Here is a 24,571-nt window from a genome sequence, read left to right on the forward strand (position 1 = left end):
GAAAGCGAAGTGAGACGTTAAAGCGGGTGACTGGGAATCGCTGGCAGCATTTGTTAACCGCTTTTAAAGAAGCGCAGGCCCCGAGGGACGCGCGGAGCGGAGAAGAAGGCGGGCGAGTCCCGCTGAGGGGAGAGCGCCTGAGGGCCGAGCGCTGGGCGGGAAGGGCGGGGGTCCCCCCGCGCCTGCGCACTCTGCGCGGCTCGGGGGCGGAGGGGAGGCGGTGCGGCTGCGCGGCCGCAGTGGCAGCGGCTCCCGCAGAGCCGCCGCCTCGCTGGGAGCCGGCTGCGGGCCGGGCCGGGCGGGCAGCGGGGCAGCCGGCGAGAAGCTCAGGATGTCGGCGACGCTCTACCTGCTCTCCACGCTGGGCGGATACGTCCTCACCTCGGCGCTTCTCCTCAAGTGCCCGGGGCTGCTCCACCGGCCCAAGCGGCAGCGCTTCCGCTGCCGGCACATCTCCCACCGCGGCGGTGAGTGAGGGGGCTGGCGAGGGGGGGGACCTGCCTGCTCCGCCGCCGCCGCCCCCGGGGACGCCGCTTCCCGCCCTCCCCTCAGGCTGCGGCCGCTCCTGAGGGGGCTCCGCGGGGCGATGCCTCCCGCTCCCTCAGGACGCTTCTCCCCGCTGAGGCGCGGTGCGGGCGGGCGCTGCCGGAGCCCTGTCGGCGGGGTCTTGAGGGGTTGCTGCGCGCTGGGCTCCCTTTAAACCTTCCTCCCGCAACCTAATTTTAGGTGCCACCTGCTGACCAGTGCTTGATTTCAAAGCTGAATTAATCTCCCAACTCAAAACGCGTCAGCCGAAATCAGCTTGTTTTACGTGGGTCGTGATGGTTTCCCTCTCAAACGTGTATGGTTTTTTTTCCTAACGATTCTCTATTATGGTATTTCTCTTCCTAATAAGAGGGGCGGCTGACTCTTGCTTAGATCAGGTACGAAAGATCAATCTTCTTGCTTCTAACTGCCCATTTGCTTTGCTTTCTGGTTTCAGAAGAAATGCAGTTTGCTGTGGCTCTGTTCTTGCTCCCCTTGCTGTTGGAGACGTTAATGGTTCAGTGCTGTGGTAAAACCGGTCCCATTTTGAGAGTCTTGTCCCCTTCATACACCTTGTGCCAAGGCCTTGGGGGTAGGCTGGTTGTTTCTGTCTAAAATAGCTGAAAGATGTTTTTAAAGTTTCTTCTACCTTTTCCAAATCATTGGGAGGAAAAAAATGCAGCAAACTGTACTTTCCTGTTCTGTGAAGATCAGTTCTGCGCTTTTCCCTGCTGAATTTTCACTCAGTTTGTGAAAATAGTTTTCTAGTAAGTATTTTTCCTGAAATTCTGTGGGAGATATGTCAGATGCTGAGTTTAAACAGTTTTCAGTGCCAGTTTATGCCGTGTTTGATCGCAGTTCTAGCCAATGGTCCTTAACTACTGCTACTGTCTTGAATTATTAAAATACAAAAACTAGAGCTGATCTCTTATAGATTTTATTACTTGCATTTCTTTCATTTAGTTTATGTGACAGATTAAATTTCTTTAGAAATTTCTTTATAAAATGTACCTTTTGCTTTGGAATGTATTAGCTGCTTCCTGGTAGGTGTGTATTTTCACTCAACAAACAAAGGTTCTCCATTTTGATTGTTACCTGTTTGTTTGCTAATTTGCAAGCTATTAAAAACTTCCGGATGACTTTGTTGGAACTTGGTATGATCTCCTTAATCTTCCTTTGTTCTCGCTTCTTTGCAGTGACCTCGGCTCAGATAGACAGCCCTAAGCCTAGAATGCAAGTGTTTTGCCCAGTTGCACTAAGCACCATGAGAACAGCAGGAAAGCCTTACTCAACGGGAGGATTATTCATTAGGCGTTTAGGGAGAAAGTTTAGTCTTTGAACTGTTCTGTGTCCACGTGCATACAGTGAAACGCACCTAGGTAGAAGTACAACACTTAACATTTTGCAGCTTTTTGCTCATCGGGTACTATGAGATGGAAGATCACTTTTTGCTCTCTGTAGTATTTACCTCGTAACTTAAATTCCTGTGGGACTTAAATTCTCATCAGGCTTTAGTCATGCTGTAGCTTTAGACTCAGTGTCAGGTTTCCTATTGCATTCTCCTGTTAACTTAAGAGATCAAGGTAACACTTGCTTGGCTTTTTCCTCTCTGAGCTGAAGCCTTGTACGTGAAATTTTTTAAGCCTGTGGGTTTTGATTTCGCTTCTTCGTGCGGTAATTTTTATATTTCAGTTTATAGCTCATCAGGGAAAACATCCCTGAATTAGTTCTTTACTTTGCATAATTTTAAAATTGGTCATTTCTGAGATCAATAATTAAGTCTTGCTATTCTGTGTTAGGGTCCTCTGCCAATGCCAGCTGTGTGGACTGGATGACAGGGTAGCATGATGATTTTTACAGAATCACAGAGCAGTTGAGATTAGGAGGGACCTTTGGAGATCATCTCGTCTGACCATAGCAGGGGCAGCTAGAGCAGGTTGGTGAGGACCTTGTCCAGTTAGGTTTTGAATGCATCCAAGGATGGAGGCTCCACAACCTCTCCAGGCAGCCTGTTCCAGAGTTATTACTCTTTCATTGTAAGAGGCTTTTTTCTTATGTTTATAAACTGAATTTCCTGTATTTTACTCTGTTCCTGCTGCCTCTTGTCCTTTCCCTGGGCACCACTGAGAAATTTGATTCGGTCTTCTTTACGCCCTCCCATCCGGTATTTATACACGTTAGTAAGATACTCCCAAGCCTCTCTTCTCCAGGCTAAACAATCTTGCACCCTCAGCCTCTCATTGTATGCAGGAATCTCTCATCCCTTAATTTTCACAGCCTTTCTCTGGACTTGTTCCGGTAGATCCATGTCTGTCTTGTACTTTGGAGCCCAGAACTGGACGTGGCACTCCGGACGTGGTTTCACCAGTGCTGAGCAGAGGGGAGCAATCACCTCCCTTGACGTGCTGACAACGTTCTTCCTAACAGGCTTCTTTGCTTACATCGGGGTGAAAACCCCAAAACAACAGAACTTCGAAGGGTCATCTCCTTGAGCCAGTGCTTGACATTGACCCCCTCTTGTCCCACGGCGGTAATTTCGGAGTCAGAGTATGCAGTCATAATGTTTGAGCGTGGCCACTGGCTCACAGCATGCTGAAGTGTGCTGGGGAAGGTAACTTCTGTGTGGGAAATGCAACAGCGCAAATGGACAATACAGGAACCTGGAGCTGCGTTTGAGCAAATGTCAGAAGCCCTTCAGTCAGCCCGGCCTTTTCATTTTTAAGGAGGGAAAGTGATTTAGGACATCAAATAACTTGCTTGTCGTAGTTCCCTTTTCTGAGTGTGGTCTGTGAAACACATGTTACTGATTTAGAATTCCTGTTTCAGCTGATTTCTCAACATTTTTCCTCATTTCCCCAAAGCAGTACAAGCTAGGCGTTTTGTTACCAAGTGGTTAGATTCGCCATACCTACCTCCCTAACATGTGACTTGGTAGATCAGTCATTTTAAAGTTTTGAATACTGTTGTTTTGTTCACGAATTGAAGACTGACTCGGGTTTTTTTCCCCCTCTCTCTTACCGTTAGGATGTATGGGCAGTATTGTCACAGTTGATAAGTTATCTAAAACCTCAATTTTTATTGCAATTAACTTACAACTAACCATCCAGGCCCTGTGCAGTTTTTTCCACCTGTTAGGCAATCATCAGAAGTATACGATGAGACTCAGCCTATTTCTAGTTCTGCAATCAAATTCCAGAAAATATTGGTGAATGTCTAATCACAGAAACTGCTGTGGACTTACCGTATTGGGTTACATTAAACCATGCAAATTTTGTCATTATGAGTCTAAGTCAGTTAAGTCTTTCATTTTGTAAACTTAACAATGCAAGCTAACCTGATAACAACAGCTTTAAATTGCTAGTTGCACGTGCATAGAATTGCTTTCATTAAGTAACTAAACACAGACCTAGGTAAGTATGTACTGGTGAGGCCTTGTTAATAGGCAAGGCCTTAATTGGGGCTTGTGTAATTGTTGTTTACAACGTCTGTCATTCATCACTGTCAAAGAGTAGTTAAAGTTTGCATAGATATCCTCATCAGTACATGTATCTTCCTGAAGTTGTTTTGTTTTCCAGTATATAATATTGCCTGTTTTCTGAGGGAGGGAGAAGGCACAACCTTTTTCAGTCCCTAACCAGGCTGATTTTCAAAGACTTTTATGTAGAGAATGATGGCTTAAGAGTTGCAGAGTTTACTCCCACCTGAGAGAAAATTTAATTTGCTTGTTCTTTCCTTTCTTAACTGGTGTTGATGTGTGTTTTGTTCCTTGTGTGTGAGACCTCCCTTTGCCAGCAGCATAAACCTTTATTGACGGATTCGTGCTGTTTCAGGAAGTATCCCTGCACTGAAAAAAGAGGTTGTTGCCTTTCTGAGCATCAACTGGGTTATGCGTTTAGGGAATATCAGCTTTAGAGAGTCTTGGGCACTTTTTTTTCTTGGGGCTTTTTTTTTTTTTCTCTCTCTAGTTACCTTTCCTCTTACTACTCCTCCTACTAACTCTGAAATAGGCTTTTTGCATATACTGTTCCTATGCCTGTGGAGCATGTTGTCATAGCCAAGTGCAATGCCTTTAAGGAAAAACAGGGCACCCAACCTCTGGTAAAACAAATGCTCTGTTTTCTATATTCAAAGTGTTATACAAATGCAAGATAACAGTATTTTTTTTCTTCTTGTTTTATTTTATTGTTTTACCTTGAGAAAGTCCTGTCTCTTGAATCTCTCCAATAGGTTAGTGGCAACAGGGATTCTGACTCTAGCTTCATATTCTTTCCTCCAAATATTTCCTCAAAATATGTACATTTTTTTAATCATTTTTTATTATTATTTATTTCTACTGGGATTGAGGGGGAGAAAAGGATTTTGTACATGTTTTAGTTTTTGTTATTTTTGTAGGTGCTGGAGAGAACCTGGAAAACACGATGGCAGCCTTTCACCAGTGAGTACAAATGGAACCAATAATACCTAAATTAGTGGTGTTCTCATTGTCTTTAGCGAGTGAAGCAATCAAGAAAGATAGGATTTCCCTCAGTTGTTTGGGGTACGTGGTTCTGTTTCTGAAAGTCATCCCTCCTTCAGATGCCGTCTGTGGATTGCTAAACACCCCAGTTCAAACAAGAAGGAATTGGGATACCACAAACTATGATTTGTATACAATAACGTGGTAGAGTGGCAATTGGAAATAAAACTCCTGAGGCCTGATTCCTCCTGTGCTAGTTAATAAAGCATGAAACAATACCACTTCCATGTTTAATGGCGATTACTTCCAGTAATTTACTTATCATGGTAAAGCTGCTTTTTGTAACTAATATCACACACTGGTTTTTCTAGATACATAGGTGTTTCCCAAAAGGTATTTCAGATCATAGCCTATAGCAGTATGTTAATTAGCATACAAGGCTGGGTTTCAGGAAGCCTGTATCTGGTGACTGCTCTTATGGCTGTAACCAATTCTCTTAGATACTCCACAGTTTCATGCTACTCAGTTCCCTCCTCTAAGTAGAAGGTTAATCATTTGTCTCCTAGAATTATTGTGGCTGAAATCCTAATGTTAACTAACTTTTAATATACCACCTGCAAAGCGATTAAAAATGTTTGTGTTATATTTTTCCCTTCATACACATACTTCATTGGCACAATGTGTGAAAGCCCCTGCTCTAGGGGTTTAAAATGGAGTTGGTGCTGGAAAGCCTTTTAAGCCTCCAGCATGTAAGTAGTGAATTCTAACCAGATCCTCAAAGGCATTTGAAAAAGCAGCATATCTAAAACTCCAGCTGCCAATGAGAAGTGACCAAACTATGCTGGCTTCTCTTCATTTTGTTTAGGGTTTTTAAATTTGCTTTGTGCTATGTAGCCTCAGCAGTTTGCACATTTCCTTGCAGACAGAGGAGTGCCAGCTTTTCCAACCAAACAGTGCTATTGAAAGTACTGCAGTATTTTCTATCTCCATGGAAGCTTAGCACAGTTTTGTGGGTTTTTTTCCTGCTGGCCTGCCTTTTTTCAAGTCTGCTACCACACTTTCTGGAAAGTGCTGCTTTTTTTTAACCATTTCTTAATTTTCTTTTAGTGTCGTACTGGTTTTATATGTATAGGGCTCTTGAAAAGAAGGTTAAAACATAACCTATTTTTATTTCATTCCCGGAAGTAAGCTGTGCTACTTAGAGTAAGGACTGTGCTAGGAGTCAAATAATATTTTGTGATAATACAGACATTTGTCTGACTCTCTTCTGACCATTTTAACTATTTTACAACTATAGTGTAACAAATGCGTTGAGGTCCACTCTTTGAACTGTCAATAGCAAAGTTCAATTACTTGGCTTGAGGTGCCTTGATTGAATAATAAAGGCATATTACTTCTGCAGAAAGCAGAGTCAGAGCGATTACCTTGCATTAGGCAGTAGAAAGTCTTCTGGCTTCCTCTGTGAAGCCATAAAGGCTTTGTCCTTCCCATCTGCTCATTCCCATCTCCACTGGTATGCTGGCAAAAGGAACTGGGTAGAAAATTGGTGATCTGCATGGTAAAAAATTATCTGGATTGGCTCGGATGGCTGGTATGAACTAATCAATTTATAATCCATCAGATTTTGCATGAAGCCAAGTCGGGCATGCCTGCAAGAGCTGTTTCTGCAGGTTTGGACAAGCAGATGTATTTGACTGTTGATGTAGTTGAATTCAAAAAAGAATGTGTGTCTGCGGTGTAAGACCTACCCCTTTGTTTTTGCCTTGTTGACAGTAACCTAAGTATTGACAAGCAAATAGTTTTATTTATGCTATTTACACTTTAACGGTGATTGGAGAATATTTAATACTGTTGCATGATGATGAAGACATTATAGTAATAAGTAAACAAAGTGTATGGGGGAGGAGGCCTTATTGGTAATTTCAAGTTCTAGACTAGCTTAATTTACAAATATTTTGGAAAGCAATTATAAGGTTTTTGTACCAAAGACAGTATTTTTTGGTTTTGCATGGTAAAAAGCCTAACAGATTTTTTGGCTGTAATCATGTTATACTGTATTTAAATGCTTCTGTGGTGGTTTTAGGTTTTAAAATAACTGATTTTAAGCTAAGAGAGACACTTGTAGTGTCTTAAAGTATTTGGGGATCTGGCATAAAAGATGTCATAAGAATTTAATTACCAGCTTAATTGTCCCTAATTCAGCCATGTACTTTATCATTGTTTTACAGGAAGCTGCTAAGTAAACTTTCCAGATATTTTTGCGTTGTATTTCCTTTTCTTTTACGAACATGTTTGGAGACAAAGCTTTAAACGCTGTAGTTACAGCAATAAAAGTACGTGGTCAACTTAGTATTTATGAAGTCTATACACTGTGCTACGTTAGGCCTTGCCTAATGGAATTTAGTTTCCAAGGTAGGGCTTTTCTTATATATTTCCTGGTATGTCCTAGAAAACAGTTGGGAGTTAAACACAAAGAAAGAGCTCTATCATCCTAATTTGCAAGTGTGAGCCAGCTTCACAACTTGAGTTCTGGAGCAGTTTGGATCTGAATCCAACACATTCTTCTGAATCTGGAGAGCATCTGGAGTCTTCTCTGGAGCAGTGTAGCTTTCATGTGTTATTACAGAGCTGCAGAACAAACTGATTTCCAGCTGAAAAAACTCAGCACTTTAAGGAAGCTTATTTAGCAGCAAGCTGCTAGTAAGAGCCTGGCAAATTCTCAAATTTGTTAACAAGGAAAGTTGTTGTTCTCCTTTTTCCATGCAGCATCAGTCCTGAATTTCTTAAGCAGCAATATTTCTAATAAGTTCTGCTGGTTAAATGAGTAGTGGTACTAGATGGGAACATCTACAGATTTGGCAGGTCTCCTGCAGCCTATTTGGCGATGCTTTTCCTCAGGAGGAAAAATTACACTGAACAGGCTGTGTAATAGGATTTTGTTCCTCTCCTAATTCTTAATTGGTGGCACTGGAAAACAGTTAACAAATTGGTTTTAATTTGACTGCCCTCTTCTTGATCGTTATCCCAGCTGGACCAGAAATTGTGTTAAATACTTATGGGAGTATGTTCTAATTTTTTTGTTTGTTTGTTTTATACCATAAACATTCACAAATGCAATAATGTCTGTACTTCAGCAGTCAATAAAGCCCTTTCCTTAAGGAAAAGGCTGTTACTGAAGTGGCAGAACTTTGGGTCCCATATAGGCTGCACTCACAGATGTTACAGGTTTGTTCATAGCTGGATAAAAAGAACAGCCCAGTGTTTTGAAGAAAGTGTTCAGACTTCAGGCCAGGACTTTCAGCTCTGCTGGAATGCTACCTTCTGAGTATCTTTTCTAATGAAATGAGCAACTCGCTTCTCGTTGGAGTGAAGCTTAGGTTTTTTTTGTTCTGGTATGAGGTTGCTTGTACTTATTTTTCATCAATATTGTTACTACTTTTCTGCTTTCTTTACTCCTCCTATGAGCTAAGCTTCTATAGAGTGGGTTTGGGATTGGATTAGAACTTTTCAAAGCAGTGGATTAGAACAGGAATAGCTATTTTTCTTTGTAAAATATGACTGGGTTTTTTAGTGGTATATTTTTTTAAATTTAAAACTTTTTCATTAAAATAATAATTTTTTTAAAATGTAGTTTTGCTAGCCAAAAGCCCGAAAGCCCCATTACTAATTTCCTGATCCATCTGTTCCTGTTTAACTTAAATCAAGGAAAAAAAGGCTTTCACTTCCCTGTCATTTGTTGTTTACGCTTACCACAAAATTGATTACTTTTCTTAAAAGAGCTCACTTTTATGTGCCGATACTAATAAACATCACACTTAAAATTCTGAAACAATACTTTGGAAGTAGGTTGCTCAATACTGAGGTGATAGGCTGCAATCAACTGGTGTGCTGCTTGATTTCTGTGGAAGACGGAGCCAAAGCTCCAGAGTTCAAATCCCATCCCTGATTCATGATATGTTATTTATTCTTGCATCAGCTGTCTCACTGCAGCAGAGTTATTTGCTTAGTGCTTTGCAGCAAGATTATGAGGATTCATTGCATCATAAAGCATCTAAAGTACTTCCAGTGGGATTAGTTTAATTGAATAACACATACGTGTTAGGTTTGGACCTGTACAAAATACACGTGTGGTTCAAGGCCGACTTCTTTGCTTCCAGTGCAGTTAATATAGGAACAGACATGTTGGAGCTAGATTGTCACCTGACAAAAGATGAGCAAGTGGTTGTGTCCCATGATGAGAACCTGAAGAGATCAACAGGAGTTGATGTCAACATATCTGACCTCAAATATTCTGTAAGTTGAATTAAAAATGTTGGTGCTGGATGATGTTTAAAAATGCATTTGTAGAGTGGCTGGGGTGGGCAGGAAGGTTGTGTGCATGTGTGTGTATGTCGTATCCAAAATCAAAGGAGAGGATTCATCTTGTCTGACTTAAAAAAAGTTAACTAGGCTCCCTGTGTAGTCAAGGGAGAAAAACCGGCACATTTCCAGAGGGTGATTAACTCCCTCCAATAGCAGGTTGGATGAATAGTGCTCTGGAGGTGGGCCTGTGTTGCCATACTGATAACAAAGGAAGCTTAGGCAACAAGCTCCTTCGCGTATGAGCAGCTTTTTAATGGGAAAACCGGTCGATGAATCCCACCTGCATTGACAGTTTTAAAAGCCTGTTGTACAGAACTGTCTTTCCACCTGATATTTAAGTGGAATTCTCAGAATTTTCAGACAGGCATTTGAAAACATTTTGCTTTATTCAGCTACAGGTAACACATGTCTAAGAATGCCACATAGTTCAAGTAAGAATGAACACAGTGCTTCTAAATCACTTTTTGGGCAAAAAGATTTTTAAAAATTATTATTTTTGTCTTTAAAGATAGCTTATGTGGCTTATGAATTGGATTTTTTTTTTCTTTTTTGAGAAAAGTCATTATTAGATCCCTGCATTTTAATTAATGTTCCATTTCCCTTTATTTTTAAGGAACTTCCACCATATCTCTGCAAGCTGGATGTCACATTTCAGAAAGGTAAGTTTTTGTCTCTTGCTGTTTCAATTTACAGTAACTAATTTTCCTTTATCTTAGTGTGGCAATTTCTGATTTTGGCAAAGGGAGTAGAAAAGTGGATTTGCTTCTATCAGTAGCTTGGTAAGAGACGTTTTAGAAGGAAAATATAATCCTAGCTTTAGATACCAAGGTGGTTTTTTTTTCATACCAGTTGGCAGTGACTAAGTTTAAGATACATGTTTTTCCCAAGTAAACATTTCAATTGTTAGCTTGTCTACTTCTTGCAACTACTTTCCAGTTCCATTGTGAGCTCTTCAGAGGGTGCTGACTGAAAATTTGTTGTTCTGAAAAACAAAGAGAAGGCAGAAGAGAGTTTCTTTACAACTCAAATGCCATTGTGCTGGTGCCCTCTGGGCTTGAAGTACTATGAGATATCAGATATAGAGATGTTTTCTGAAGGGTGAATAAAAAGAATAGTAGTTACTGTATGTATGACTTAAAGTTCAGTACCAATATTTCTGCAAGAGAGGAAAACCTGGAAAAAGATTAACCTGTTTTCTTGTGAAAACTGTGATTCATGGGACTGTAATTTGAATAAAGCATACAGGCTAAAACTGAGAGCACTTCCACCTAGAAAAGGCTATATCAGGAGGTTATATCAGACATGTTTGCTTGAGGGGCTTTGTGACTATCTTGTGTAGCCTTTCCGTGTTTGAATCGCCCAGCAAGCAAACATGTTAAACTTTTCAGTTCAAAATTGCAAAATACTTAAAGTGCACCAAGGTGAGATCCATGATGTGTTATTTTCACATGTATATGTCTTTTGTTTATGTACAGTAATACAAAGAGATGGCAAGAGCTGTCAGTTAATTCCCTAGAGCTGCAAGCAGTTTCAGACAATAACATTTGCCTTCTGTTCCCTTTGCTCATGCTTCTCCAGTAAATTTTCCAAGAAGGAAAAGTTTTTCTCATTTGGTCTCACTTCATATTAATTTCATTGCGTTTGGTATGTGGTAACTGAACCCGTCTTTGCTATTTCAGGATTTTAACGATGCCTGCACTCCTACTGTTGCTAAATAATGTCTGAATTTTTGAAGTTCAGAGCTAAACATGCAATATGCTTAGGACATTTTCATTATGGAAGTGAGCTTGTCATAATTAATTATAACTATCAGAGTGAAGCAATTTTATTTTTCTTCAGTTAAAAAATTTGCTAATTCTAGGAACTATATATTATTTTTAATTTTAAGATGACAAATGCCCTGACATCTCAGCTTTTATCTGCAATGTATTAAAAATGGTCACAGCAGTGTCAATGTTCTTGTTTTCTGAGAATGTCACTGTGAGGGAGAAGACAACCGTATTCCACTCCTGAAGGAGGTGTTTGAGGCATTTCCACAAACTCCTGTCAACATTGACATCAAAGTGAACAACAATGTGTTGATCAAAAAGGTACGTGAAAATCTACACTGAACTGAGACTGAATGCCATGTAATGATGTTTAAATTCCAAAAGTTTCTTGGAGTTCCTAGCAGTCTGTGCCACTAAAATCTGTGTTCTTGGACTGCTTCATCCTTCACGTGTTAGATCTTGCTCCATGTATGAGGTAATACAGAAGACAGAGAAGTGATCTTGTGCAAGATACTCAGCTCTTTACTGACCTTTTATCTTGACAGGAAACTAATGCTGTGCTGCTAGAGACATGCTTATTTGGTACTTCATGTGAAGGGTCTTCTTATGGGCTGTTGCCTACCAAAGCAGCATAAAAGCATGGTGTCAGTTCATCACAGAAAAGGAAATCTGCTTTCCATCAGATACTATTTGCCATCTAGGGTTTGTTTTGTTTTGTTTTTTAAATTCTCCAGGGTTTTTTTGTAGGTATAATGGTCTTTCCTTTTATCTGTCAACCTGAACACCTGTTTCTTCCAAGTGAAAGCAGCACAATCATCTTAAGATGGGAGAGCATATAGAAGAACTATCCTTTGTGTAATGACGTAGGTAGTTGAAAAGTAGCAAGTAGAGTTTCAGTTATATAATGCTGCACGTAATTTTCAATGAATACGTGTTAGGGTTCTCCTTTTTTGTATTGCAGGTTTCAGAGCTGGTGAGTCAGTATAAGCGAGAGCATTTGACGGTGTGGGGGAATGTCAACTACGAGGTTGTATCAAAATGTCTTAAGGAGGTAAGAATGGGTCCAGCTAAGCTTTGTTCTTGCCTGCTTGTTACTGTGTGGTGACAAAATGTACAGAAAAGCAGCCAGTAAATCAAGACCTAGCCAGCTATGTCAGACTTCTAGATGCGATGAGAAGTTTTGCACTTAGATTTTGCACTGTTACAATGTCAAGCACAGTTAACACCCATATACTTGGCAATAAAATACTTGAGGATTTAAGCTTAATCATGTTTTATTCTTGTTCTGTGAAATACAGGGTGTGATGATTTTATGCCAGGAACTCTTAGAGCCTGTTTTGCACATCATTCCTCTGATACAAAAGCAATTTTTCTAAGGACTGCTTATTGTGTGTTTCTTTCTATGAAAATAATGGATGTGGTCACTAGCTGGCATGCAGCTATATTGGTACAGAGCTGTTTTACAGTTATAGATTGTGCTGAGGAATCGTACATTTCAGAATTAAATTAAAATTGTGCTTAGTCTGAGGGAATTATGCACCTGAGTGAAACTGATCTAGGTGAGAGTACAGATATTGTTCCAATTTATCAGTGCAGGACAACACACCACTTTCTACCTGAACAGCAGTTGTATTTGTTCATTTTTGTAGCATCAATGCCCAAATATTTTGGTTCGTAAACCAGCATCTTTTAAAAATGTGTTGTGAAGTGAGTTGATGTGATACCAAACTGTAACAAGTCCTGTGCTTTAGCACAGCTTGTTCTTTGCAGTAACACTAGTCGAAGACAAAATGCTGTGTAGTGTCATGCAGTGTGGAAAGCTGATGAAGGCAGGTAACAAAAGCAGCACTGCAACCAGTGAAATTTTACCTTTTCGGGTCCCCATTGCCCCGTCAAATCAGATGAAACTTTTGCTTACATTACCGGAAAGAGTAATTTAAGTTCAGTGTCAGGCATATCATAAACAGTTGACAGCCTAATCTTTAGGTGCAAGTGTTGAACTTTAAACAGGCATTGATGAGTAAATTTAATTGCAACAGAGTCAACAATCTACCAAGCTAACTTAGACTCTTGGTTTCCTGGTTCCTGCAGAATGCTGACATTCCCATCATCTTCTGTTTGCAACGTGTCCTCCTGCTCCTTGGCCTGTTCTACACCGGTCTGCTGCCATTCATTCCTTTCAAGGAAGAATTCTTGGAAATTCCCATGCCTTCAATCATCCTCAAGTGAGTTAGAGTCCATCGGTGGGTGCTGCGCTGAAATGATAGTAAAGAAGTGAATGGTAATGCCAGCCTGAGCTTTGGTTTAGTTGGCATCCTTGGGCTGAGGATACCGGTTTGTTAGTTTAAGGCATTTTTGTATATTCCTGAGAGAAAGCTATGCAAACCTTCTGCCCCGCTATATTTAACCCACCTAGCCAGCTCCAAGTTAGTTGTTAGTGTGGGGTGCCTGTGTATATCAATGTTTTCTGTTTACAGCATCTCCTGTAAATACCGCCTTCACGCAGCTGCCTTTACAACACAGCTTGTGCTGATGCCATCTAGATAGTAATATGTAGCAGTTCTGTACAAATAACTAATTCTTGCACTTTTCTCCCTCTTTCTTGAGAAGAAATTAGTTAGATTGAGACCAAGAGGCAAGTCAGTAATAGGGTAGATATGAGATTTCACATGCTCCTTGTTTCTCATAACTTACTCAAAATGCTGCTGAATACCCATCTCTGCTGCTGCTCTTAAACATAGCACATTTCTCTTGTGTAACCCAATTCTAAGTCACTGTCTTAGTGAAATTACTGCTCTAATTTGAGAAACCGCAAGATTAATTCTTCATATTCCTTTTGCAGGAACATCTCAATTAATATTTTAATCTGTGCTGTGGTAATTTTTTGTTTCCTCTTCCTCAACAGGCTGAAAGAACCAGAGAAGATGACAAGAAGCCAGAAATTTATTATCTGGCTAGCTGACACGTAAGATTTTAATCTGATTAAATTTTCATTTATATTTTGCTATATATTAACAGTTGGCTCAAGCAACTAAGACTAGCTATTGCTATAGCTACTTGTATTTTTTTCAGTTTCTTCTAGCTTTTTTGTCAGTGCAGCATAAATCATACTCAAATCTTACGTAGGTGTTCTTGTATGCTTTTATTTTTCATACGCTGAAACATACTGAGGTGCAGTAACAGTGGGCCTTATTCCAATTTAATCTATTTAGTTTCTGTCGTTAAGTGCGTTCAGCTAATTAGCATGCAAGTAGATTCAGAATGCGGCTTTCACGTTCCATGGGATTGTGACTGTTTCATAATGTTGTCAGAGGAGATACTGTTTGGTTTACATGGAGTGGTTTGCATTTTAAGAATATCTGTGCTTCAGAGGAAACCTAGTCATGTGCTTTCAGAGGTTGAACGTGATTGCAATAAGTGTCTTCTGGCTCTTGCTTCGGTGTCTGACATGTCTTAGTTTGATTTCTTGAGCGGCCAGCAGAGTTTTCATGTCTTCTGGTGTGAAGGATAAAGTCTCTTCTGAAAGCAAAGGGTTTGATTCATCGGACGTGGTACAGGGCACCTGTACAGTGACGGAGGGGTCTGCTGGAGCTGATCTTCACAAGAGTTGATACAAATGTCTGTAGCTGGTACAAATTTCTGGGTATCTGTGTTAACCAGTCTTGAGTTGCTTGAACTAAAAGTTTTCTATAATTAGATTTCTAATCACTTTCTTGTGGGAGACGCTGAATTTAAATGCTTTATGGAAAATTTATTACAAAACATGAACAGACATTGAAAATTTCATACATACTTCAAGTTCTTAAATAATATCTTTCTCCTTTCCGCAGATTGCTAATGCGGAAAGCACTTTTTGACCACCTCACTGCTCGGGGCATTCAGGTACAGCATGGCAAAGCGAAAGGAAATGTGCTTTTAACCTAGGGAGAATTTGAACCAGCCAGATACGGCCTTGAGATGGGTTCATGTTCTCCCCAACACGTTCTGTGGTGTTGCTAGGATTATAAATTGCTTTTTGGTTCCCGAGCAAGAGCTTGTGCTGTTATAATTGCAGTTCTGTAGTTGCGAAGGAAGAATTGTATGCTTAGAAAAAGGATCTTTAAATTAAATCCCTTTAAAATTCTTTTTTTTTCCCCCCTCCCACTTCAAACTTAAGCTTATAAAATCTGCTAAACTGCTTACTGATTTGGGGCTTTTCACAGAATAATATATTGACTTTTGGAAAAATTTGAAGTCTGAGGTAACAAAATGGAGTTGGAGTCACCACTAGAAAATGCCGCTTTTGGAGGGTGAGGGGGAGGAGGTTGGGTATGTTTGTGTGCATGTCTTTGGCATCACAGTGTAATCATTGATCACTTTAAATATACGCAGCATTATCTCTCTCATGTGAAACAATTTAGGTCGTCACCTTTTTTTTAAATTTGAGTATTTCCTATATAATTTGTCTTTCTATCCCATCTTATAGGTGTATATTTGGGTATTGAATGAAGAACAAGAATACAAGAGGGCATTTGATCTGGGAGCAACTGGTGTGATGACAGACTATCCAACAAAACTTAAGGAGTTTTTACACAATTATCCATCATAAAGATAAAATCAAGGAAGTTCTTGCAGAATAGATTGTGAGCCAAGGATTTTCTTCATTAGAAAAAAAAATGAGCGGCATACACAGATCATTTTGTTTGAAAGATGTAATTGGATGATCTATTACCTTGTTGTCAAGTTGTTATCTAATGTAAAGGTTGTTTATTTATTTTAAAACTTTAATTACATAGTTTACATTTGTAAATAGCTCATTTAGCAACGGTGCACTTCACAAATAGCGACGCCTAGGAAGAAAGTTGCTGGATAGGATACCTGTAGATAATAAGCATTATTTTACCAGTCACAAGTGTTCCTAAGCAGATGTCAAGACATGTCAGTTATATTCTAGTGGGCAGAAACTAAAGAATTTCTGAAAGCGTGCCCTGTGTGTATGCATTTCTCATGTTGCTTTTAGTTTTCAGGTAACTTGTAGGGCAAAAAAGAAAAACAACGCACAGGAAAAATAGAAAGCAGAATCTGTGGATAGCCAGATAGTTTAGCCGGTGAAGTGTAGTCAGTAAAGTTGGTCACTTTTTTACCAAAATTAACGCACTTGGTCAGTATAGATTTACTCCATTATCGCTGTTAAGAATGTTGAGCTTGAGTTGCAGCTGTATTTAGACCCCTTTCTGATGTGAGAGTAATACTGTGACTCATCCGTCAAGGTCTAGATACAGTATTTAAGACAGTTTCTGTGTGTGACACTGAGTCCCACTGCAGGGGTCTAGGTTTGCCCCTGGTTCTGACCTGCCTGTTAGGCTACCATGGCATGGCAGTAGCTAGCTTTCCAGAAAGGAAGATTGCACTTACACTTTGGAATAGTCTTTTCACAAAGGAAGCCGATGTTTTAGAAGTCTTTTGCACATTTATAGTTCTAACATCTGTTGGCTTGGTGAATGGGAAATTGTTTTTAGGGTGAGGGACCAAAGAAGACTAAGTTTGGTCAGGAGAGGAACAAATTAAAATGTTCCTATTAAATGAATTCACCCAAAGCAGATTTATATGGATACTTACAAAAGGAGCAAGTGTCAGTCTAGACTGTGTGTAAATTTTAGTGTTTTCTCTCTGCAAAAGTACATTCAATATTCATTAAGTTTATGTGTGTGGACATGGAAGTAACTTTACTGTCAAAAGCCAGGAAACCCCAAGTGTGATGAAATGGGGTTAGATAAGAAGGTATTTCTGGAACCTTACATGCTGTTCTGTCACTGTGAACAGGTGTTACGTGTGTGTCAAACAGACTTGAGCCTGCAATGCCTGTGTGTTTTGGTATTGTCATGTTAGTGGTAGGGGTTTTCAGAAGGAATTTCATTACTGTAGCTTAATTATACACAATGACATGTATAAAGCTCAGTCATCTAATCATCAGATACTGCTGGAACAAAACTTGCTTAGTGGTACTTAGTGATAGTATCTGCTTCTTTAAAGAACTTCATGTGAAAATCATGGATCTTAGTAATAAATGTAGTAGCCAGATGCAAGAGCACATTTACTGCAAAATATACTCACAGTTAAAAAACTTATTTAGAAGTGATTTTCCCCCCCCCCCTTGCTAGCTGTGATTTGGAAAGGCTCTTGTGTCCCTCCACTGGCTGCTGGGCCATACTTATCATCATGGAGCATCTTTGCTATTTCATTATGTCTGTGAGTAGGCTGTCAGTGTTAGAATGTCAGGTCCATCTGGATGGATAATATTCGTTTGTGCATTATAATTCCTTTCTGAGGAATATTTCTACAGGGATGAAGTGGAAGAAACTACTGCATTTACAGTTCAAGTGAACATGGGATGATGGTGGCAAATGCCTTAATGGTGGCCTTGTAAATATCTGCCTGGTTAAGATGGTTGTAGATTCGATTTCCTCTTAATTTAATCAGGCTTGTTGCACATTGAATGGAAGAGTGAATAATGCCACTTCCTAACTCTTCATAGGAAAAAGGATGATAATATTTACTATGTGCTAATCTTCTAGTTTCCCTTTCAGACCAGTTACGTCTGGTCAGGTAACTGCTAATAATCAGTCTAGTCCTAGTTCTGCCTGCTTTCTAGTAGTCACAGAGCAGTTACAGAGCTCCATATGCAGCTCAATAGGTAATGAAAAACTTACACTCTGTCTTAATTTGGTTTACTAACTAGGGTGTACCTCCAGATAGTTTTTGTGCAGTGTGGTTTTCTTCAACTTAATTTAATTGCTGTTGAATTTCCAACACGCGCACCTTTAAGATGCAAATATAATTCTGGTTATAGAGAGTATTACCAAATAGCACTTGCATATTTAATTTATTTTTTTTTGGATTAGAAAAAGCTAGGTTTTAAAATACCAGTCTTGATTTCTGGACTTGATCTCAAGGGACAGACAATGACTTAGTTTCTCTCTCAAGTTTCCCTCATTGCTGCATAAATAAACTATTTTGCTTTATTCTGTATTGAATGACAAAACACGATTATTGAAATGGCAAACTTAATTTTCTAATTTCATTTTAATCTTTTTCTTCTTTCTCTCTAGCAGTGATGTTGGAAACTTGTGCCTTCAAAGATGCTCAACACATTTTTCAACCACTAGTCTTCCTGCATCTGATGTAGCTTTTGACTGTGCTGTTTATACATGATCTCTCTTTGATTAGACTGCTACTTAATATCTGAAATTCGAATGAGTCAAGTTACATGGGAGGGAAGGGGTTCAGTGCCAGAAAAGCTGCTGAATTTATTCAGTCACCCATTTGGGCTTTAGTACAAGAGCTGAAGTTTGATCTCTTGAGACAATTTTGCCTGGATGAGGCGGTGAATCCAACCACCAACGCACAGGGCTTAGGCCATGATAACTGTTTGTAACAAAATAACATGGAATTGAGGTAACTGTAGAATGTTTGTTCTATCAAATCATTGTTTTGAATATTCCAGAACTTGCTGTGTGATTTTTAAACCACTTGTACAGAAAAGCATTTGTTGAGAATTTGCACAGCTGTCCAGGAGGATGTTCAGTTAATCTCTCTCTCTTCAAGGAGAGATTCTTTTCAGGTACTTTAAACTCTAAGTATTGTTTAACACTTACTGTGTTCTCAACCCTATTGCAAAATATTTTATGTATGAAGGATGATGTATGTATTTCATGCATTTTTATTTGCAGAAAGTCTTGTGGACCTCTCTAGCTCCAAATCTATGAAGTGCTTTTTCTTGTAAAGAAAGATTGATGCTCTCGAAATGTGACGCATTAAAACATCTTTGCTCATAAAAGATCTAAATACTTTTTAATTGTGACTTCTTCACCTGAAAGTATAATTTCTGAGATTATGATATTATATTTATGGTGTAGTAAACATTGAACTTTTGATGCTGGTCTTTTTATGTTGATAGGGTTGCTGAAAAGAAGGGGGTATCTTATATACTCTGAGCTTCTAAGAAATTTTCAGCAATGACGTTGGTTTTCTCGTAATCACAGTATCTGCAACTATGTGCAGCTAAATGAAGCCTGCAGAGGACTTAAGCCTGCTTTCTCCATGTACAAATCAACTTTTAAGTAAAACTTTTGAAGTCAGTTCCGATTGGATTTTCATATAATTTATTTTAAGACAGAAACAGTAGTAGATAAACTTGATCAGAAGTGGTTTCCATACAAGATGCTAGAAAATAGTGTAGAGAATTCTGCTGATTCAGCAAGGGCAGTATGTGCTGTTGCTTCACTGCTTCCAAACAAAGGTCTGTCTGCAGAATGGACATTGCATGCTTCAAGGCAGGCAGCCTGTCTGTGCATGTGAAAATTCAAATAATCAAAATTTAAGATGGGAGAAGAGTGGGAAGATGTACAAATTGGATACTAAACGCTTGAAGTTTTACCATACGTTATTCAGCTTGAAGTAGACAAGTCTTGTGTAATAGTGGGAGAATAGGGGGAGAAACAAGGATGAAGATCCCAAGTGTCTTAACTGTAAGAGCATGCCAGGAGAGCCGACTGTGTATATGTTTTGCCATCAGCTGCTTTCAATGTAAAGAACTAGCAAATTCTGTGTAATTGTCTAGGATTGTAACACCTTTAATTTAAAATGGAGTCTGTAGTTCTGTATAGATGAAAACAGCAAGGTGAAATGAGGCAGGAAATGCTGCTGCTTTTAATATTTTGAGAAGTATTACATATGCTAGTGTTTTGGATGGCCATGCTCAAAAATAATTGCGTAAGTGAGAGCATTGGCCTTTGCTTTGCACTTCAGTGTAAAAATGGCTGGCTGCATCAGAGCTGCTTTCTAATTATTTATTTTTAGAAATCATCATCCTTAATTCCTAAGCACAGTAATGCATGCCTAAGGAAATACCAGCTTTTTTGGTTGGGGGACATGTCTTCTTTTTTTAAGTATGCTGTTTGGTGTTTATCCCATTTGATGATTGGTGACACAATTCTGGCAGTGTTACAAGATTGTATGTGCACATTTATAGTATCACAGGTCAGGTTTTGAAAACACTGACGAAATCATCTTATGGAGCCTGGTTCTAGACATCAGCTCCGACCTATAATCAGGCTCATTAGTTTAATTACAGAATGTAGCAGTTCACAGATGTGGAAGGTATCATATCCTATCTGTATATCATACCTGAATTGAATGGGGGAAATGAAAACGCTCAGTTACCTCTGCACGTAAGATGTGGTAGCAGAGGAACTGACCTGAGATTGAAATGAGAACCTTCATTGTAAAAGGGCTTTATCTGCTGCTTCCACTTGGTTAATAATCATAATTTTATATTTGGTCTCTGTTGAAATGGTAAACAGCTGATAATTTTAAAAATTATTTTACCGTGGCCTTTAAATTATCCTGAAATACCTTTCTGTAATGCCCCAAGGATGCTTGTTCTAATTAACCGTCTCCCCCACACAGCGCGTCTTCTACTCGCTCACTTTTGTAGAAGAGTTATACAAAAGATTGTGGATGATTGATAAAAGATCAATGGATTATGGAGTCTAAAAAGCCTTTGACAGCTGACAGGTATCTGCTTCTGAAGTGGAGACAGCAAACCGGCTCTATTTTGAATATATTCATATTAACAGGTATTCCACTTGTAGCAAGTTCTGTACGGTGTTGTGTTGTCCTGCGTTGGGTGATAGTTTGCTATAAATACGGCACTTGATGATGATAATGATAAGCAGGTTTACGTTTCCTCTAGTCCAGCTTTCCTACTGGGTTTCCACTAAATTACATTAAATACTAGGTTTTAAGGTCAAGTGTAATTTTAAAGCCTTGAGGCTTCATATTAGGTAAGAGAGATGAAGTGGGGTTTTTGTATATAACAGTATTTAGTAATTTTAAAAGGATTTTGGCAGGCTGATGAGGTCATTCCCCAGAATGCTCTGGGCAGTATTTTATTTCTTACTACATACTATAAATGATTAGTAAACCAGAACAAGGAATTGGGAAGCGTTAATGAATGTTTGTGTGTTTTTTAACATGGAAAGTATTTGTCTATGATCACTTCAGGTGGTGTAACCTATCATAAATTTGCACTACTAAGACTTGGTACAGAATAATCAGAATATTCAGAAGAACTTAACAGTTTATTCAAAGCAAGAAGGCTTGAGGTGCAATATTCTTTGTATTTTCAGGATATAGTTTTCTACATTGAGTGAGATCATTGGTGTTGGTAGAAATTTCAGAGCCTCCTGGTTTGTCTCTGGAATTTCCTGCGTGCGTGGAGAATGGATTGTTTCCCTGGCTGTGTAGAATGCCCTCCTGAAAGCGTGCAGAAAACAAAAGCCCCAAAACCTTTACAAAACCAGCCTGGTAACTGGGCCGGTTCCTGCCTGTCCTCCTCCCGCTTGCCGCAGGAGGCCGCCACAGCCCTGCTCATGGCTGCTGGCTTCAGCAGGGCTCTGTCCCTCCACACACAGCTCTTCCCAGTAGGGAGTTGGGGAAACTGCAATGCAGAGCTGGAGGAACAGTACACGCTCGTTCAGTTACAGATTCTGAGTTTTGCCACGGTTCTGGGGCTAGTTAAGCTGGACAGCTGGATTTACGGATGGTCTAGTTCGTCATTGTAAGGTGCAGACTATTGCTGTGGGGAGTAAGACGAACTATCACATGCTGTGGATTGTGAGGGTTTTACAGCTTCACTGTGAGATGCCTTGGTGATTTGGGGGGACAAGATGAAGCACCGGGGAACACTTGCTGTTTTGTTGTTGGACCTAAAATAGTGATGCTGCAAGTGTGTGTGTGTGTGGCGGGGGGGGGAACCGACTGCTTTTAATAGGTGAAAGCACCTTTCTTTGATCTGAAGTACTTGGAGATGTTGTTTCCTGATGTCTCTGAAAAAGTTTGAAGTATCCTCACTTTAGAAATAAAGAAGTGAAGGCAATATTAGGTGAGGTATCTTGATTTCAAGGCCAGTAACACCAGCTAGAAATAAAATTTAAGAGTGCTGAGAAACTGAGATTTTTAGCAGATTTTACGTACCACTTAATTCTAATGCAACAATAAAAGTGTTGAGGCAATATCTCGATGAGTGATTTGATACTTTCTCCCCTCTCAATATTGCCATGGTAGTGGAGTAGCAAAAGTTAGCCCCAGTCGGTGATGTTTTATCCATTAGGTTTTTCTAGTCTAAATGATAATAAAAGTTGAAATTGATGTCAGACACTGAGCAGGGAAACACTAGCTGTGCTGTTCAGGCTCCAAAAAATGGATGTTTGCAGGTAGAGAAATTTTAAATCCTGCTTAGCTGTCCAGCTGAAAGCTAAGCTGTCAAATAGCTTAGACACAAAATTCAGAGTTTTTTAAACAAATCAATTTCACAAAAGCTTAGCCCAGTAAAAGTATTCATGTTGCTGGTTAAGCTGTGCTCCCAAAGTTAGCAACCAAACTCGTAACACAGAATCAATGTGAAAATGTAACTTGAAGCTTCAATGAGAAAGTAACTAGGACCCAACTAGCGTTTTATTTTTCAAGAGTGAGTGAAATGCTGCTAATGAAGCATGGTTACCCCTACAAAGCTTCCAGTTTTCATAAATCATAGGATTATCATTTAAAGAAGAAATTCTGGCTTTTTTATGGTCTTATTTTTCTGACTTCAAAGCTGTGTGAACCCCTAGATTTCCATGGTGATGCTGAATTTATATCAATGTAATTCCAATTAACTACCATCCTAAAGCAATCTTATTAGAACAGAGAGCTTTGTGTATATGTGAAGAAACTTGATGTTCTCCTTGTAAATAGTAACATATTTTTATTAGCAAACAAAATTCTGCTGCGCAACTCACTCTTGGGTGGCAAAAAAAAAAAAATTCACTGTTATGCAGCGGCTTCTTGATGATGTGTAAATTTTATTTTGCTGATGGTTTCAACTTTGGGTACTTGTGGTTGCTTTTCAGAAGTCTCGGTGATTTAAAGTTCAAGCAGATTTTTTCACCACTTCCTGCACGTAACCTTGTCTGGATCTGTTAAATATGGCTTCATTCAGCACTGGTGAGGTGGTCCGAAAACCTGATGTGTTAGCTCTTGCTGCTGGGCTTGAAAAGGAAGCAGGTTATCTAAGAAAAGAAGCAGCTTAAAGTAAGCCTTCAAAGTAGGCTCCTGTTGCTCTTGTAGCTGTCTAAAGATAACACAGCAATTTCCTTCTTCATTTGAGTGTGTTTAGTAGCTAGTAACTACCATGGTGCTTGAATCTTCGTTAACATATTTAAATTGTACGTGGTAGTACCACTAGCTTAGGGGACAAAACTGTCATTTTGTATTTTAAAAGCTGGTCTACAGAATCCCTTAGCTCGCTGGCATCCCTTTTAGGAACATGATCAGAGGGGTGCATTTTGTTTGTGTGGAAGAAAACTGTGTTTACTTTATATCACGAGGTAGTGTGTTATTTTTCTACCCGCATGTAATAAAAAACTAAAAAATTAAAATATCACGACTAATAGAAATATTACCTTGTATTGCCCCTTGCTTAGTGCGTATTAGAGTCCATATATTTAACATATGGAACAGAACATTGCCCTTACAGTTACCAGTAATTACCAATTAGTAGAGAATTGCTTAAAATACTCTTAAGAATTTGCTAAAGCATTAGAGTGTTAGAACAAGAATAAACTCATAAAGGAAATACATTTCAGCCAATAAGATATAAAACTTTTATCCCTTGATGTGGGAAAGGGACAGATAGAAAACATAATGAAAACTGTACTTTATAGGGTGATGAATTACCGTTATCAGCACTCAAAGTGGGGCGCCACGGACGTGCTGTCGTGAGCTGAAACTGAAAAAATGTGCAGTGAGAAGCCTCCAAATCCGCTTGTTCAGAGCTGCGTGCTGTTTGTCACTTAATTACAGTGCTTTGAGGTGATTGCGTTTAATTTTGGCCTTGCACTTTTTTCTGGCTTAGCTGTGTGCATGTGCACTGCCGTGTGTGTGTGTGCGTGTATACATACGTGTACAGAGTAGGTCTGCACCGAGTGCACCTGCAGGTATTTGGGTAGAAGATTGCCAAGATCACCACTGAAAAAAACTCATGGTAAGCAGGGGGGTGAAGCTAATGGAGATTTCCAGGAGAAATATAGAATATCTTCATTTGCAATTAGTCCTCCTGCTAATTACAATCCTATGACATGTTTAAGAAGTGGGGTTGATAGTGGTGGGAGTTCATTAGCAGCAATCATTGCCTTCAGTTTACCTCAAGGGGACTAATTGCCTTGGTGTCTAAGGACAGAAGTGCAGGCCTTAGCGTGGTTACCCGCCTCCATCCTGGCCTTGGCCTTGCCCGGGGGTGTCCCAGCGCCTCCCAAAGTGGGGTGCTCCCCCGCTTGTGGGTGCGGGGTGGCCCCAAAGATCTTGGGGACATTCAAGTGCTTTCTGCCAAACTGGGGCGTTTGGGGGGGGTTACAGGTTTGAGTCACCAAAACTGGTCATT

General features: G+C 39.7%; 1 protein-coding gene across 1 annotated transcript; it reads left to right on the forward strand.

Annotated features, from left to right (window-relative positions):
* Positions 1 to 225: 225 nt before the first annotated feature.
* Positions 226 to 18,936, forward strand: GDPD1 (glycerophosphodiester phosphodiesterase domain containing 1). The gene is made up of 10 exons (XM_074845038.1): positions 226 to 467; positions 4,918 to 4,960; positions 9,139 to 9,274; positions 9,957 to 10,002; positions 11,315 to 11,433; positions 12,074 to 12,163; positions 13,204 to 13,337; positions 14,018 to 14,077; positions 14,943 to 14,994; positions 15,578 to 18,936. Exons 1-10 carry the CDS (start codon positions 332 to 334, stop codon positions 15,698 to 15,700), a joined length of 939 nt encoding a protein of 312 aa, XP_074701139.1. The 5' UTR covers positions 226 to 331; the 3' UTR covers positions 15,701 to 18,936.
* Positions 18,937 to 24,571: the final 5,635 nt, after the last annotated feature.

The sequence above is a fragment of the Strix aluco genome, chromosome 19 (genome assembly GCF_031877795.1).
Source record: "Strix aluco isolate bStrAlu1 chromosome 19, bStrAlu1.hap1, whole genome shotgun sequence".
NCBI lineage: Eukaryota > Metazoa > Chordata > Aves > Strigiformes > Strigidae > Strix > Strix aluco.

What these genes read in the sequence shown, in the direction of transcription:
- GDPD1 (XM_074845038.1), top strand. Translation starts at nt 332, where the DNA reads ATGTCGGCGACGCTCTACCTGCTCTCCACGCTGGGCGGATACGTCCTC. An exon ending in TATCAAAATGTCTTAAGGAG is followed by an intron (nt 12,164 to 13,203) that starts GTAAGAATGGGT and finishes TGGTTCCTGCAG; the next exon opens with AATGCTGACATTCCCATCAT. An exon ending in TCACTGCTCGGGGCATTCAG is followed by an intron (nt 14,995 to 15,577) that starts GTACAGCATGGC and finishes CCCATCTTATAG; the next exon opens with GTGTATATTTGGGTATTGAA.